The sequence below is a fragment of the Vulpes lagopus genome, chromosome 17, assembly GCF_018345385.1.
Source record: "Vulpes lagopus strain Blue_001 chromosome 17, ASM1834538v1, whole genome shotgun sequence".
NCBI lineage: Eukaryota > Metazoa > Chordata > Mammalia > Carnivora > Canidae > Vulpes > Vulpes lagopus.
In genome coordinates, this window is record NC_054840.1 from 7,694,902 (window position 1) to 7,712,385 (window position 17,484).

The 17,484-nt window shown below is 42.4% G+C and overlaps 1 protein-coding gene across 2 annotated transcripts; it reads left to right on the top strand.

Annotated features, from left to right (window-relative positions):
- Positions 1–2,528: 2,528 nt before the first annotated feature.
- LRRC34 (leucine rich repeat containing 34) lies at positions 2,529–17,243 on the top strand. Of its 2 annotated transcripts, XM_041731725.1 has the most exons (11): positions 2,529–2,641; positions 5,315–5,429; positions 5,932–6,050; positions 6,151–6,215; positions 7,408–7,491; positions 8,903–9,031; positions 10,703–10,798; positions 13,592–13,746; positions 14,329–14,484; positions 14,984–15,110; positions 16,242–17,243. In XM_041731725.1, the coding sequence occupies exons 1-11, from the start codon at positions 2,533–2,535 to the stop codon at positions 16,443–16,445; spliced, it is 1,359 nt and encodes a 452-aa protein (XP_041587659.1). In that variant the 5' UTR covers positions 2,529–2,532; the 3' UTR covers positions 16,446–17,243. The 2 variants fall into 2 exon arrangements, with proteins under 2 accessions (XP_041587659.1, XP_041587660.1); XM_041731726.1 differs by lacking the exon at positions 5,315–5,429 and having other exon boundaries at positions 2,570–2,641.
- Positions 17,244–17,484: the final 241 nt, after the last annotated feature.

The following is a 17,484-nucleotide window of genomic DNA, read 5'->3' on the forward strand; positions in this document are numbered from 1 at the left end:
ATGTGGTTCTGCAAACTGCTGCGGGATGAGCACGCGGTGAGGCGCTGACCGCTGGTGGACTTTCCCGGCTCCTCAGACCAGAAGGACTAAGCTTCTCGACCACTGGGTCCCCCTCTATCCGTCCCCTCTATCCGTCCCCGCCCAGCTTTTCCATGACACGACTTTCTCCGCCAGAAGCCAAGAGACACCCAGCAGGAACCCGACCAGGGCTCTGCTGGGCCTGGCACCTGCCAGCGGCTTAGCTGGGGAAAATAGCCAAGGGGCCTGTTAAACACTGCTTCTCCCAGATTCTTTTAGGTTCTAGCTCCATGTCAGCAGGAAACCACTTACCTAGACCCTATTGTGTTTCCTCAAGACAGGACTTCCTTAGATTATAATGAAACCTCATGCTGTTGGCTTTTTAAATAGTTACAATAAAAGAAACATTTAAAAAATATTTCTGGATCTTCTATAAAACCATAGTCCAAGACCTGTCTATTAAGTTACTTATATAAAGATACAACTACTGGGCAGCCCGGGTGGCTCTGTGGTTTAGGGCCTGCCTTCGGCCCAGGGCGTGATCCTGGAGTCCTGGGATCGAGTCCTGCATCAGGCTCCCTGCATGGAGCCTGCTTCTTCCTCTGCCTGTGTGTGCGTGTGTGTGTTTATCATGAATAAATAAATAAAATATTTTAAAAAGAAGAAGAATGGGGAACATACACCCTCATGTATTCCCTTCGGTTCTGACTTCAGGACGGCTGAGAGCCCAGTTAGACCTCCACTCTGGGTTCTTGACACATAAGCCCCCAGTGAATCCACTGAAGTTTCCTGGAAGCCAGCTCAGCAACCCGTTTCCCCGACCTCGCTACCTACCCCCAGCCAGTGATTCTCAAGGGGAGAATTTTTTTAAAAAATTAAAAAAAAATTACATCTCTCCTCCATCTGGAAATCATTGGGTTAATGAAAAATGTACTGATGGAAATGAGTTGTACAGGGGGTCAGTATTTCTTTTTTGACCATCCTATTTGGTCTGCATTTGGACACAGAGGGGGTAGTTCTGTGCCAACACTGCTCCGCTGCAGGAGAACAGTGCTTTAAGGGCTGTGTGACGGGTTGAAAGCAGGTGGCCCTGTTTGCTGGTCACCCTCAGGAACAAAAGTGCTTGGTGCCTCTTGCTCGCTTAGACAAGCGAGCTCCTTTCCCCTAGGACAGCAGCGAATAAATCTGAGCCCTTCTTGACTTTCCTCTACTCAACTCCAAGTATCCTGAGGGTGCTTGGGGCGCTGGGTGCTGGGGGGGGGGGGTGCCCCCGCTCATGCTTTAGTGTTCCAGGCTACCCTCCGCTTTGTTGGTAGCACATGGAGTAAATGAAAACAGAATTTTCTAGTCATGTTCAGCCTGAAATGATGCAGGCGAGGCTTGAAAGGCTACGCAGGGTGTCAAGAGACCCCTGGCTCTCGGGGTGCCAAGGACAGAGGTCCGGGCCCTCGGGGTCTCCACCTCTGACTGGGGGCAGAAGCCTCTGGGCTTCCCTTGCGGGCCTTCCCTTCTGCTTCTCTCAACGCCTCCCTCGTGGCCTGGCCGGGCTGCCCCAACCCAAGCCCTTTCCTTCCCTCCTCCCTCCTGCGCTCCCACCCGCGGCCCTGTAAGGACGGCTGGGCTGGTCCCAAGTCCAGCCTCGCTGGGCCTCTCTGGGGGCGCAGGTGCAGCGGCCTCAGCCCGCCGCCTTCCATCTGCACCGGCGGCTCCGGGGGGGGGGGGGAGGGCTCCCACACCTGCCAGCCGTGCTCCTCGGGACGCACCGGGCCCCACCTGCGCCCACCTCGGGGCTGGACATCCAAGTACCTGCGCGTCCCGGCTGCGCCCCGCAGTGCCGCCCTGGGGTGCGGGAGGCGGGGAGATCGCTGGGGCCGGTCCGGGAGCCTCCTCCTCCAGGAAGCCTCCTCCTCCAGGAAGCCTCCTCCTCCAGGAAGGCCTCCCTGACGCGCCGCCCTCTGCGAGGCTCCCTTAGCCCCGGGCCCCCTCCGAGCCGGCGCTGCCCGCTGGGCCCCGCAGGGACCTGCACACTTTGGGGAGGACGCTGTGTCATAATCGTCTTTGTAGCCCCGGCCCCGGGCCCCCGGCCGTGCGCCCCAAACCTCGGGAACGTATTTTCTGTTTTCTTTTTCTTTTCCTTTTTTTTTTTTTAAGATTTTATTTATTCATTCATGAGACACAGAAGGAGAGAGCAGCAGAGCAGCAGGCTCCATGCAGGGAGCTCGACGCGGGGCTCGACCCCCGGTCCCCAGGATCACGCCCGGGCCGCCGTCCCCTGCGGTCATCGTCCCGGCCTGGGGCACCTGCAGGCGGTGGGCGTGAGCGAGGAGCCCCGCAGCCCGCGGCCCGCGTCCACCAGGCCTCGGGGCCCGACCGCCACCGCGGGCCGCGGGCTGCAGGGGGCGCTCGGGAGCCGCGTGGTCGCAGCCCCGGCGGGCGGGCGGCCTGGGGCGCGCAGGCGCATGCGCGCGGTCGCCATGACAACGCGTCGGCGCGGCGCGGGAACCGGGACGGAGGATGTGGGACGGCGGCAGCGAGGGCGCCGCGGGCGGGCCCCCGCCTCTGCCCCCCGCCCCCGCCCCCGCCGCGACCCCGGCCCCGTCCTGGGCGCTGGCTGGCGGTACTGGTAAGGAATAGGGCGCCCCCGGGCGGCCGCGGGCCTCGGGAGCGCCAGGGGCGCCGCAGCAGCTCCTCCGCGGAGCCGGGGACCGGAGGTGCCCCGGGAGCGCCAGGGCCCCCCCTCCCCGGGGCCGTGCCGGCGGCCGCCGTCGGGGCTCGGTGCTGGGCGGGAAGCGCGTGCCTGGGCCTGCAGCCGCGAGCAGCCCTGCCGGCCTCCGGAGCTGCCCTGGCCCCTGGGCTCCGCGCCCGCAGCTTCCCCCCGTGTGGCCCTGCGACCCCCCCCAGGCCTGCCCCCCCCCCCCCGGGACTAAGATCTTCACTTAAAGCTAAATATAAATAAATAAACAAGCAAGCAAGCAAGCAAGCAAGCTTGAGATGGGCGTCGTGCTCCGCCCTGAGCCTCCTGGGCCTTGGCTGCTCCAGCGCAGAAGGGCGTGCGCGGCCACCTGCAAAATGAGCCCTTTCTTTAGAAAATGTAAAACGTGCTACCAGGTGAAAGGTACTTGGAATACGAGACCGGCACGGATGAAGAGGGACGTCTGAGTCAGGCTCTTGCTATTTTCTTGTGCAACTGGTTAGTCCTAGTTTTAGCTTTCCTGGCAGGGTGAGGCCGGCCTTGGTACTGCTCCCCTGATAGGAATACCGGAAATAAGCTCCTGGTGCCCTAGAATCCTGACGTTGCAACAGGTGAATTTTAAATCAAGGGAGCACAGCAGGGAAAATAGAGCAGAAACTTTTAAATACTTTAAGCCCGTGGTCAGGTAATAAGAATCTTCTCGTGACTTTCTTTAGCCCCATTCAGGTTGTAGTGGAAGATTCCTTCGCTCAGAGAAGCAAGGAGTTCAAGTCTGACACGTTTCTTCTGCAGGCCTCGGGTATGCTGCGGCCCGCTGAGGGCGGGCACTGAACCCTCAGGGATTCTCAGGGCAGTCTTCTCCTTTTTCATTTTTATTTTTTAAGATTTTACTTATTTATTCATGAGAGACACACAGAGAGAAGCAGAGACACAGACAGAGGGAGAAGCAGGCCCCACGCAGGGAGCCTGACGCAGGACTCGATCCCAGGACCCCGGGGTCACGCCCTGGGCCCAAGGCAGCGCTGAACCACTGAGCCACCCCGGCTGCCCCTCTTCTCTTTTGAATCCCGAGGAAGGTAGGAGCCAGAAAGGGAAGAAAGAAGCCCCAGTGGGATCCCAGCTCCAACAAGTAAATTCCTTTGAGATCTGTTTGCTATTGAAGTAGCATTTTATAGGTTGAATTCCACGTGAGCCTCCGTTGTAATGGTTCTTTAGCAAGGGGATTGCTGATACTTAGCTGCTTTTGAATTTGAAATTTCCAAGTTGTCTGGAATAAGTGGGTTAATTTCTTAAAGGTTATTTTTAAAAACTATTAAGAAAAGTTTACTGCTTTCATTTTTTAATGTTCCTTATTTTATTTTATTTTTTTTCTGTCAATGTTCCTCATTTTAAATCCTGTTTTGTGGACACCTGGGTGGCTCAGGGGTTGAGCATCTACATTTGGCTCGGGTCGTTACCCGGGAGTCCCAGGATCAAGTCCCGCATCCGGCTCCCTGCATGGAGCCTGCTTCTCTCTCTGCCAATGTCTCAGCCTCTCTCTGTGTCTCTCATGAGTAAATAAAATCTTTTTTTTTTTTTAATCTTGTTTTGCAAATTTGTTTAGCAAACTCTTGAGTTCATGTAGTGCAGAAATCTACTCAGCCAAGGATATCTCTTGAGATGCAGAGACTCAGAGGTTGGCTCCTGAAGACACCAGGATGATTGAGTAGTGAGATCTCTGAGCAGATTTTGTTTTTTGTTTTTGTTTTGTTTTTGTTCGTTTGTTTTAAGAGACCTATACAAAAGATAGGACAAAAAACAAAGATAGTGGTATGTGCTGCTAACATAGATTCCACCCCAGAATGCAAAAGATCCTTTTAAATTAATACCAAAAACAGTAAGGCCGTTAAGGAAAGCTGCAGGCATAACAGAGGAAGGAGATTTCAACTCCTGCTTTGTTTGTGTTGTCTTTATTAAGGACTGAACAGAGAAGAATCAAGCTTTACAAAGAGGAAATGGAAAGGCCGGGAGGGCAAAGAGCTTCTATGAGCCAGGCTTCAACTCAGTGTTAGGAGGAACCGCCAGAGCTATATTCAAGGATGGTGTAGAGGGCATCTAAGAAGCTTCTGGGACTTGGTGATTTTTCGGATCCTTTTAGAGCTTAGACTCTCTGATAAAAATGTCTTTATTTGAAGTCATGGGAAAAAAAAATAAAAACCAAAACCTGTGAGTCACCCTAACCCAAGGTGGCAAAAAGAGGCTTTGGAGTCTGTTTTTATACTCTGCCCTTATTAGCTGTGTGGTTTTGAACAAAATAATTTCTTTGAATATCCCTTTCCTCAGCTACCAGGACCAGTTTTTCCCTTGTGCCACTTGCAAGTTAGTGTCTGCCCACTCTCAGTGCGTGCTTCTCCAGACAGCATTTTTATTCCCAATTCCATCTTCCTTTCTCTATTCTTAATTCTATCTCCTTTTCTTCCTCACCCCTGACTCTATACACACACACATTCATATCTTTGAAAGAAGTGCAATTGGGGGGGGGGGGTGGTGGGAGGGGGACAGGAAAGGTCCTGGTATAATTTCTAAGTGATGAAGAGCAATGTACTTATCTTTCAAAATCTCCAGAAATTATTGGCCATCTCCAGGAGAATTATTATAATCTATGTGTGGAAAAGTCCCAGAAAATTAACTATTTTATATTGCATAAGCTCCAAGAAGTGGATAAAGAAATTGAAAAGGGGTAAGGAAGACAAATACTTGATTACATAATATCCACTGACATTGGATCTGTGTGAAAACCTTGCAATACTGAGTGATTGGTTTAAGATGATTTGCAAATGCTTATTAAAATGGACACACATACCCTTTGATTTGGGGAAGTAGATGATGGACGCGGTTAGTTGGCCTTGAGGGTAGTGGAGTAGGGGAAGAGCACTAGACCAGCGCTCTCCTTCAGATTTGTCCTGAATTCCTGTGAGCTGGATTTACTTATGAAAATCATTGAAGTCTTTGATGTCACTATCAAGTAGAGATACCTTTTTTTTTTTTTTGTGAGAAAAAATTATATAGTGTAAAAGTATTTACAAAATCTGCAGAATATTCAGTAGTCTTAAGTTACTTGGTATAAATCTGTATTGTGATACATACCTGGTTTCAGTAAATGCTATTCATGATGTTACTGTTTACGGGGGAAGAAAAAAGTACTCATTTCTTTATTGGGTTTCTTTTTTGTACTTTAACAGATTGGAAGGACTCACATTAAACATTGCTGGTAACAGTTGCTTAATGCCAGTAGAAAGAGTAACATGTGAAGATTTTTGGATTCTTTCCAGAATTTTAAAGAAGAATCTATATATTAATGGTATATGTCTCCCTAACAATCATTGCCTCTTGCTTTCATTTTCCTGATTTTAATTATTCAGTATATGGAATATCTGTCTCTATTCATCTGTGTTCTTCAGGTTTGGATGTTAGATATAACCTCATAAGTGACGTTGGTGCATACTATGCTGCAAGACTGCTCCAGGTATTTTACTACAAAATGTTCTTAGTTCTCTTTGTTTTCTTCCAGAAGTCAGTGAAGAACCAGTCCTTTCTTTGGAAGGTGCAGGGTTTGAGCACCCCAAGCCTGCTAAGTTAACCCTTTATTGCAGACTTCACTTTGGAGATGTCCCTGCTGAAATGCTGCATTAAGGTTGCATTTTATTTAAGAAAGAGAGGTCAAAAAAACAAAAACCAAAAAAAAACCAGCCTGCTCCACCAATCAGAGTAGGTGTACTTTAAGGCTTTGTTTCAACATCGGAAGATTGGAAAATACGGGTATATGTCTGTATTTTCAGTTAAAATGTTTAAAGCAGCCTGTATCATTTCTTTGATACCTCTTAAGTTAGTTAGCTCTTTAAGTTCCTACCTACTTGTCCCAACTGCTAAACGTGCTTCCAATGAGCTTTAACATGATCTTGCATATTCGTGAGATGGTGCAGAGCAGAAGTAGAGTGAAGATTTAAAAAAGAATATGAACTAATTTATTCTCAGCAAGTACAAAATGCTGCAAAAATCATCAAAATGTTCTTAGTTTTGTTTACAGTGAAACCCCCTAGACTAGGGGCACACACACAAAAATGCTAGTTTTGCAAAATGTCCAGGGTCCTGACTTGCACTGTATTTATAACACTTGAAATACTGAAAAGGGGCACCTGGGGGCTCAGTCGGTTCAGTGTCTGCCTTTGGTCCCAGGGTCCTGGGATGGAGCCCCTATCATGCTTCCTGCTCAGCAGGGAGCCTGCTTCTCTCTCTACCTCTGCCTGCAGCTTCCCCTGCTTAAGTCCTGTCAAATAAATAAAATATTAAAAAAAAAAAACAACACTGAAAACCCACTTGTGTGTGTTATCAGATTGTTGGTACCTAGAGCTCCTGAGTCCTCTTTTGCAAACCTGAACAGTTAAATATATAAAGGACATTCGTACTTTGAATCATCAATCAAAATAGAATAATCTTTTTCTTTCAATTATTTTGCAGTTATGTTTAAATGAGAATGGTCATTTACACCCTCCCCACCCCCCACCCCTCAATGGTAGTTTGTTTTGTTGGACTTTCAGATTTTCTGTTACAAAGATTTTCCTTGGAGGTAAATACTTTTACTTAAATTAAGCAGCTCCTATACTGATATTTTTTTCCTCATAATTACCTGTGTAATAGCTTGTTTTCTCTTATTACAGAAACAACATAAACTCATTTACTTAAATCTTATGTTTAATGATATTGGGCCCGAAGGTGGAGAACTGATTGCTAAAGCACTACATGTAAGCATTTATAGACCTCAAACTAATATTTTCCTTGGGAATTTTACCTTCTGATAGCTTGTAATTAACAGGGTCAAATGTTATTATGAACTCGTGCAAATGTGTATTTTCATTACACTTCAATTTATTTAAATGTAACCTTACATGAACACTTTTGAACTTCTTTAAAAAATAGCTTTATTAAGATAATTCACATAAAAATTTTCCATGAAAATTTGAAGGTGTTCAGTAGGTTTTTGTATATTCAGAATTGTGTGACCATCACTGTTTTTAGAACATTTTTATCCCAAAAAAGCAGCTCTGCACCCATTAGCAATACTTCTTTCACTTCTCCATGCTTCTTTCACTCCCCAGCCCCTGGCAGTCACTAATCTATATTCCATCTATAGATTGCCTATTCTGGACATTTCACATAAATGGACTCTTACAATATGTAGGCTTTTGTGACCGGCTTAATACTTTCAAGGTTCATCCGTATTGTAACGAACTTCATTCCTTCTTTACTGCTGAATAATATTCCCTTGTTTGGATATATCCTATTCATGCATCAGTTAAGGATGTTTGGGTTTCCACTTTTTGTCTATAATAATGTCCTGTCAATATTTGCAGACTTCTGTGTGAATATTAGAAAACGTCTTTCTTTGTGAAAGAATAGTGAAAGGAGTGGAACGAGGAGTTAAACTTTGCAAGTGTCTGAGAAATTACATTCCTTTAAAAGTAATACAGGGAGGGCAGCCTGGGTGGCTCAGCGGTTTAAGGGTCTGCCTTCTAACCAGGGTGTGATCCTGGAGTCCCGGATCAAGTCCCACGTCAGACTCCCTGCATGGAGCCTGCTCCTCCCTCTGCCTGTGTCTCTGCGTCTCTCTGTGTGTGTGTCTCTCATGAATAAATAAAATCTTGAAAAATAAAAAGTAATACAGGTAGAATATGGAGTGATTGCTTAATAGTTCAGGGTCTTCTTTTGTGGGGGGTGAGGGGGTGATGAAAGTATTTTGGAACTAGCTAGGTGATGGCTGTGTAACATTGTGACTTTATTAAAAACCAGTGAATTATACACTTTAAAATGGTTAATTGTGGGTTATATGAATTTCACAATTTTAAAAAGCGGTATAATTTTTTTAGAAAACAAATGTATAGATTTCCCACTGAAAGGAAAATTAATTAAGATTTGCATCATTTACTAGGCATTGTTTCAGCATCGGTTTCCTGGGAATCCTGACACTACAAAAATAAGCTGGATTTTTTTCATCTCTTATTGGGAAACAATATTTACCTTTAAAGAGTACAGCCTATTCTATCTTCATGAAAAATTGATGAGTTTGCAAATAGTAATAGTCTCCTAACTTATGTAATCAAAAGACAATTCTGTGGAAGAAGAATTTAATGAAGTTTTGATTCTTTTCCTTTTCAGAAGAATACAACTCTGAAATACCTCAGAATGACTGGAAACAAGATTGAAAATAAAGGTGGAATGTTTTTTGCTGCAATGCTGCAAATTAATTCATCTTTAGAAAAGTTAGATCTGGGTGACTGTGATCTGGTGAGTAAAATACTTATGAGAAAAATCACCCAGGTACTGCATCATTCTTGGAAACCAGGATAGGGAACCGTTAAAGAGACCAGCTAAATAACAGTCTTATGAATGAATAAACTTGTCCCTAAATATCACAAGTTTTTTTTACTATTAGACATAATGGTGCTATTAAAAAAATCAGGTTGTATTAAATAATACTATAGAGGAATGCCTAGAATAAAATTGTTCCTAAGCCTCTATCTATAACCCTTCTTAATCTAATGGGATTTTTAAAGACTGTTTAATTAAACAACTGCTACTTCATTAGAAAACCTATATTCTAGTTCTAATTTATTCTATCGATAAAGAGAAAAGTGCTACAAAGATGGCCAAGTACTCCATTTGGAAGGAGGTAATATGCATGATAGGACAGTTGCCTAATATTTGAGGACATAATAGTTACGAGTCATGGAAGGATGAGAAAAAAGTGCCTTGGAAGAGGGTCCATGGCACAACATTCCAGGCAGGGGTCCAGCACACACAGACTCTAAAATAGCGTGGTATGGGTCGCAATGCTATTATGGATTGAGGTAATTTTACTACTGTTGTATTTTATCTGTATTTTACAGATGCTTTCTATTTTGAGAAATTACAGTTTTCCATTTCTGGTAGTGATAGAGCTTTAAAATTGGAAAAAGTGAGTGATTTAACAGAAAACTACTAAGTAAATAGTAAAACTGACAAATACCGCAAAAATCATGAGACGTATATGAATAATGAAATGTCAAGCCTGGCGGGTTTTAAGAACTGAAAAAGCCAGAATGGCTAGACCAAGGGAGTTAAGAGTATCTCAACGTGAAGGTGAGAGGTCTGCAGAGGCCAGATCCAGCAACATTGTATGGGCTGTGGGTCAAGGCCAGGGGAAGAGGGGGTCATATTATAAATACGTATCATAAGGCTTTGAGGGCTTACATGATCTAATGGTCCTTCAAAAAGATCACTCTGGCTTCTGGGGCACTAGAGGGTGGAAAGAGGAAGCTCACTTACCACTTAGGAAGTTACTATAGGCGTTGTGAGTACGGGGCTGGGGTGGGGGCAGACGGCTAACCTGAGACCTCTTGTGGAGACGATCTCTAAGACTTAACTGATTAATTGCATGTGAGGGTGAATAGACGGGCAGTGAGGAGGCCCAGGTTTTCTGGCACAACACCTGGGTGTGTGTGGTGGGGTCCACCATAGAAATGGGGGAATGAGGCCTTTCCCAGGTGGTCAAGAGGGAACCGTGTGGAAGCCGTGAAAAAGGTGATTAGTAACCTTTCCCACCACATACACCCGAAGTACGAGTATGCACATAGAATGCTTGCACGAGGGTGTGTGAGTGGTGTAGAGCCCTAGCTGGGCTCTGCGTGTCTGGGCATCTGAGGTCTGCAGCCCACAGAACCCTGAGGGCTTAGGAGCAAACCCAGAAGTGAACACCATAGGAAATGGATCCTGAAACTTTAAGAGCTCCTCTCCTGTCTTACAGATTTTAGGGAAGGGGAAGAGAACATAACATAGTAACAATTCATTGCTAGTTTGACCAAACTGTAATTCAGGGTTTATAATTTAAGAGTTTATTTCTTCAAATCTAAATTACTGATTTTGAAATAGGGAGGTTATATACTTCATCAATTTCCTTAATGAATTTACTGTTTCTAGGGAATGCAAAGTGTGATAGCATTTGCTACAGTCCTAACTCAAAACCAAACAATTAAGGGAATAAACCTAAACCGACCTATACTGTATGGTGAACAGGTATGTATTCAAAGTGATGAGAGCTTAACATTACTACATGTGAATAAATTGAAGGTTATGTCAAGGTTCATATTTTTAGAATTTACTGCGTTTACGAAGAAAAACTTATTTTGAAGAAAAATGGAGTTAAATTATGATTTTAGATGTTACGTATTTAAGCAGTAAACCAGGTCTTTTTTTTTCCCCCCTTGTGAACTCAGACTAACAGTGAGTAAACCTGTAAAGCAGCAAAGTAATCAAGACAAAGTTTTAAAGACTGGAGTGTAAGAACTCAGTGTGAATTGTTTTGTTGTTATATTGGTATTACTAAACCGTTTTTGAAATCCTGAGTAGGGATGTCTGGTGGCATGGTGGTTGAGTCTGCCTCCAACTCAGGGCGTGATCCTGGGGTCCTAGGATCAAGTCCCACATCAGGCTCCCCGTGGGGAAGCCTATTTCTCCCGCTGCCTATGTCTCTGTGTCTCTCATGAATAAATAAATCTTAAAAACTTAAAAACAAAAACTGTAGGCGAATAGCAACCTGCAAAGTCTAGACTTGATCCTATAGCTAAGCTGCACGCTGGACACAAGATGGACTGAAAACATGGTACCTGCTTTCAGGGCTGCTTTGGTTCTTAACATGATTTTTAGGAGATGTTGCAGAGAAGGTTCTCAGATTAAGGACATCAGATTTGAAGACTAAATCAAAATTTTCTGGATTAAAGTCTCAAGGAAGTATGTTAAACTATATGAAATCACATTGGAAGCACAATTCCTTTTTTTTTAAAAGCATGTCAAGTGGTGTCATTCCCAAATCTGAGAATAGTTATGAGAAGCCCAAGGCCTTTCTCAGGTCTCAGCCTGGTGCTTCTAGGAGTCAGCTAAACTCTAGCATGCTTCCTACTCCTCTACAAGGCAGCCACCCTCCATTCTACCCCTGGGAGTACTAGTCTCTTCAGTGGCTGTGGAGTAGACTTCTTGTGTGGTGCTTCACACTTTGCCATTCCCAAACATAAGCCTGCAAACCTATTTAAGGAATTACATTTCACTATTTGAAGGAGCATGGAAAAATATGAATGCCAGGTGCCATACTAGGCAAATTGTCAAACTTGGCAAATGGATCTAAAAACCCTTTACTATTTCTGATTCTAGTTCCTTTCCTTAACAAGGGTGGTCCTACAACCAAACTTCTTGACCCTAAAAAAAAAAAAAAATTGCAATCAAAGCATAAAACACAATATATATCCTGTTTTCTGTTCCAGGCACCATGCAGAGCAATACTGCCCACCCCCCAAGTGGTCAATTTTCATTTGTTAAGATCCCAAACTATAGCTTCCCTTTGGGTGTACTTTTTCCAATGTCAGCAGAAGTTTAAATCAGATATAGGATTATGGAATACTGAATAAAAAAATGCAGTGTTCTATAGAACAGTTATTTTGTGCCAGGTACTTTTTTGTTAATTCTGTGAGGGGAAGTACAATTTTATCTAACTTACAGAAAAGGAAACGGAGACTAAGCTAGATGAAATAATTTGCCCAAAGTCAGGCAGCTAGTATAAAGCTAGTATTTGGATAGTTTAATTATGTAACTCATATACTTTTCATTACAAAACTCATGTACTAAAAAAAAAAAAAAAACAAACAAAAAAAAACAAAACACAAAACTCATGTACTATCTGCTACTGCTGTGTGGTTTAACTTTTGTAGTTTTTCTGAGTTATTATGTAGAAGACAATAATATGAGCATACATAGTTATCTGTGTTCGTGATCAGAATTTTCAGTGACTTTTATTATATATATAGCAGTCTCGGGGCACCTGGGTGGCTCAGTTGGTTAAGCATCCAACTCTTGATCTCTGCTCAGGTCTTGATCCTCAGGGTTGTGAGTTCAAGCCCTGCACTGGGCTCCATATGCCAGGCATGGAGCTTACTTAGAAAAAAAAAAAAATGCAGCAGTCAAGAGGGCTTCTCCTTACCATAAAATACTGACCCATTAGTTTTAAGACCTGCTTTGACTTTGTTAACAACTTAAATGTGCTTAGTAAAAAAAAAAAAAAAAAAAAAAAAAGTGCTTAGTATCCAAATCCTCATTGAGGTTATATACTTTTTGCCTGGAAACAGATTTTGGAATTAAAAATAAGTCTTCCAGTGACTAGAACAGTACAACACATTTAGAAATTTGGGATGATTACAAAAGAGAAGTACTAGATAGTACAGGACTAATGAGTATATTTTAAAAATAGAATCGACACTGAGAAACATCTTTGTATTTTGTCTGTAAAGAGTAGAGATCGAGAAGTTCAGCAACATATGAGGGTTTAAGAAACATTTAGAAATTCTTGCGAAGACAGCAATAAGGGAACTTAACATGTGCAATACATCATGGGACCAACTTTTATTGTTTAGAATTATGAGACTTATTAAAATTTTTTTTAAAAGATTCCATTTATTTATTCATGAGAGACAGAGAGAGGCAGAGACACAGCAGAGGGAGAAGCAGGCTCCATGCAGGGAGCCTGATGTGGGACTCGATCCCAAGTCTCCAGGATCACGCCCAGAATTAAGACTTTTTAAAACCAGCCTCTTTTACATCATTTAGGTCACTGTACTTTGCAAATACAGTGGTTTTTAAAATTCTAAAGCATCATTTGTGGCAAAATTGATTTTTCTTAAAAGCCAAGCCAAAACAAACTATAGACTAATAGTCTTAATTGATACCTTTTTTAAAAGCTAATTTAAATAACTAAGCATGTGTTTGGAATAAACACGTACAGCTTCAAAATGTATTTTAGAAAAAGATTTTACCTATTTTTAGGAAGAGTCCACAGTTCATCTAGGCCACATGTTGAAAGAAAATCACTGCCTTGTTGAACTACACATGTGTAAGCATAATGTAAAAAACTGTGGTATAAAACAGTTATGTGATGCACTGTATCTAAATGGAAGCCTACGCTACCTTGATGTCAGCTGGTAAGTGATTATTAATACATTAATCCAGAAGTCCTGGGAATAATCTATGTAAATGTTCACAGTACATATGACACACTGTTAGACACTAATTCAAAGACCAGAAAATACAACCACTGTTGTCAACTTTTTGTCCTAATAAGCTTTAGTATTTAGTTTCAACTGATATTCTATCTCCTAACAATGTGAATGAGCAGTTTAATCAGGAGTAAACTAGAATGGAAGCAACCTTTTATAGCAAATTTTCGTTAACTTTTTTGGAAACTGAGTGATTAAAATCTTTACTAAATTAGAGGGGATCCCTGGGTGGCTCAGAGGTTTGGTGCCTGTCTTTGGCCCAGGGCGCAATCCTGGAGTCCTGGGATCGAGTCCCATGTAGGGCTCCCTGCATGGAGCCTGCTTCTCCCTCTGCCTGTGTCTCTGCCTCTTTCTATGTCTATAATGAATAAATAAATAAATCTTTAAGAAAAATCTTTACTAAACTAGAAAGTAATGTTCTATACAACAGTTTTGAAGCATGTTAATCTTTATGAATAAAAGAATACTTCATATTTCAAATGTAACCATGTATTTTTCCCTTCCCAGCAATAAAATAACTCGTGATGGAATGGTGTATTTGGCTGATGTACTGAAAACCAATACGACCCTGGAAGTACTAGATCTTTCTTTTAACAGAATAGAAAATGCAGGAGCAAAGTATCTCAGTGAAACTCTTGCTTCATACAACAGGAGTCTTAAAGCGTTAGTATGGTTTATATTTCATCAATGAGAAAAACTTAAACATTTAAAATAGTAACCCCAACATCCATGATGAAATATGAAAAGTTTCTAAACAGACATTAGACATTTCAATTCCTTTTTCAAAAGTAATGTCTATTTAAAATTAGATTGATTCTAGTCATGACTGCTTAAGAATGAGAAAATTCTTACCTCCTACAGTATCCTGAATTCTATAGAAAAATTATAATCATTCAATATGACCAAGATAAAAAATAATCAAAGAAAATACTACAGATGACTTTATCCTGAAAGGTGTATTTGTAATCCACCCAAATGTTTACTGAATGATCTAAAACAGACTGGGTTTCTGGTATGTAGCTTTTCTACATACATGAAACATCCACTTAGGAAACGAAGTTTCTTAGATTTTAATTAGCACTACTTTTAAGTATCTATTTATGCATCCTCTTTGTGGATGTATGTATTGGTTTCCAGGATTACCACTACTTGTTTTTCATAGGTTGTCAGTAGTCAGCAACAACATAGAGGGAGAAGGACTTGTTGCACTTTCGCAGTCAATGAAAATAAACCCCACCCTCTCAAATGTCTACATTTGGGGAAACAAATTTGATGAGGCTACATGTGTGGTAAGTTTTATTTTTTTTTTCTTCACAGAGGCTTTTTCTGGGGTCTTCTCTATAATATCAGACATTCACAGGTGGCCTTAGAAATGATTCCAAAATATAGTAAGACACTGTAGTTTTGATAAATTTTAACCTAAGTCCTAAAAATTAACCACTGGAAAGTTTTGTGGTTGAAATAGCAGAAGATATCAAATACTACATATTGGTGTAAAGATCACTGAATCATACAGTCCTAATTCCTCCAAAGTTAAAACATTTTAAAAATTAGTTGATTTATTCTATTTGATGCAGCACAATCTCCAATCTGCTGCCCAATAATTAAACCAAGACATGGAATTTGGAGACATATAGTGTGAGTGCTTTTATATGTTGCTTATAAATAGAGCCCTTGATACTACTTTCCAAACAAAAAGTATTGTAACAAGTAGTTTTTATTTGGAAAGAATTAAGATGCTAAAATTCTCAATTTGCAAAGACAATCCAAAATTCCATCTCTAAAAAGAGTAATAAGATATACTACTTAAACCCCTGATTTGAGAAAAACATATTCTACACAATAGAAACTGAGTTTGGCATAATGACAAACTGGAGTAGAAAGCAACTAAAATTTTAAATCTTTTACACTCTGTAAATATTTGCCTTTCTTTATACTCCTAACCTTATTGGCCAACCATTTTAACATGTTTGTGTGACACCCTTACAAAGATACCAAGGACCCGTAAGAGATATGCAAAGAAAATTCTACAATGAATTTGGAATTGGGCTACCAGCCAGGCCAATGTCTAATACTATGGAAATTGTCTGTTAGCCTTAGTCTATAAAGCAGCTTCAGGGAGTTCATGAGCTCCATACAGCTGTATGCCAAAATCTGGTTATTTTTCTGAGAAATGTATATTGTTGTATTTTCAAGGGCATTTACAACTCTTTCCTCCTTCATTTAAGAACTCCTGTAGGACTTGAAAATTTTGATCATGGGATCCTTGACCCACAAAATCGGGAATACAGAGAATTGTTAATTCTCGGAGTCATAAAACAAAATACCTTAAAACTTATTTCTAATTTTTGCAAGCTTATTCATTTTGATAATTGAACAATTTTCTTAATGATAGGTTTTTCTCTTCTTAAAAATCCTAGGCATATTCAGAGTTAATGCAAATGGGCCGTCTAAAACCAGACAATACAGACGTGGAGGCATATGTGGTGGATGGACATGTGTATCTTGCAGAAGTCTCGAATGGCCTTAAAAGGCATTATTACTGGAGGCCAACTTATGGAGCAGCTTGCAGGCACTCAGCTAATGCAGGTTTTACTCTTGTACCAGTAGGTGGACATCTATGAAAAAACTAAAATAATATTTACACATTGTCTTACCTTAATATTTTATTGCCTATTAAATTTTTCTTTCATAATTTAGAACATTACTTTTTTCAAATGTGTAAAAGATACAACTATATTAAAATGACTTCGTATAATTTTCTAAAAGCAATTTTACAGGAGAGGGAAAATGGCAGAGAAGGAGAACCCTGAATTCACTTCCCCACCATGGACACATGGAGGCAAATTGCTACACATAATACAACTCACTTGAAAACCAGGACTGGCCAAAAGATCTTCCACAGCCAGGTGTAGCCAGCCAGGTGTAGAGACAAGGTCACATCAAAAAGGGTAAGAGGGACAAAGATACCATAAGGAATTAAACCCCTGGAGTGACTACTCACAAAGGTGAGGGCCTCACAAGGAGGAGACATTCCACAATGGACACCCCTGGCCCTGGGGAGTTGGACTGAGACCAGTCTCTACAATGTCTGGCTTTGAAAATCAGTGTGGCTTAACTCCACGCTCAGTGGAGAGCTGGAGGGCCATAGGAAAGGCCATAGGAAGTCACCACCCTTTAAAAGCCAGCACACCAAATAACTAGGCCCGATACAGAAGCAGCAGTTTGAAAAGTGCCTGGGATATACGTGAGGGAGATTTACTGACTTGTTTTAGGATGTATACAGGAAGGGCAGAAAATACAGGAGCTTTCTCCAGGAATGAAAGAGCTGGTGGGTGCCATTTTTCTCGCCCTCTCCCAGCCTAGGCAGCCAGACACTTGTAGAAGCCAGTTAACATTCTCCACTTACCTTGTTAGCACTGTGTGCCATGCCCTGTCTAACCTGCCCCCTGTGGCAGGCACCTCTCCATACCAATTCCTGCCATGGGGAGCTAACCCCACATACCAGTGTACACGCAGCTGCTACAGCTAGGCTTCTCAGCTGGCTAGAGAGCAAGCCCTACCCCTCAGTGTGTCTGCAGCAGTCACAGAGGCACCTAAGGGCCAGCTCTGCCGACTAATAAACCCCCAGCTACTGTGACCAAGTCTCACAGCCAGCCACAT

Excerpts from the sequence above, each read along its gene's own strand:
- LRRC34 (XM_041731725.1), top strand. The coding sequence starts at position 2,533 with ATGTGGGACGGCGGCAGCGAGGGCGCCGCGGGCGGGCCCCCGCCTCTG. Across the intron at positions 2,642-5,314 it reads GGCGCTGGCTGGCGGTACTG|AAATTATTGGCCATCTCCAG; the intron begins GTAAGGAATAGG and ends CAAAATCTCCAG. Across the intron at positions 9,032-10,702 it reads ATCTGGGTGACTGTGATCTG|GGAATGCAAAGTGTGATAGC; the intron begins GTGAGTAAAATA and ends TACTGTTTCTAG.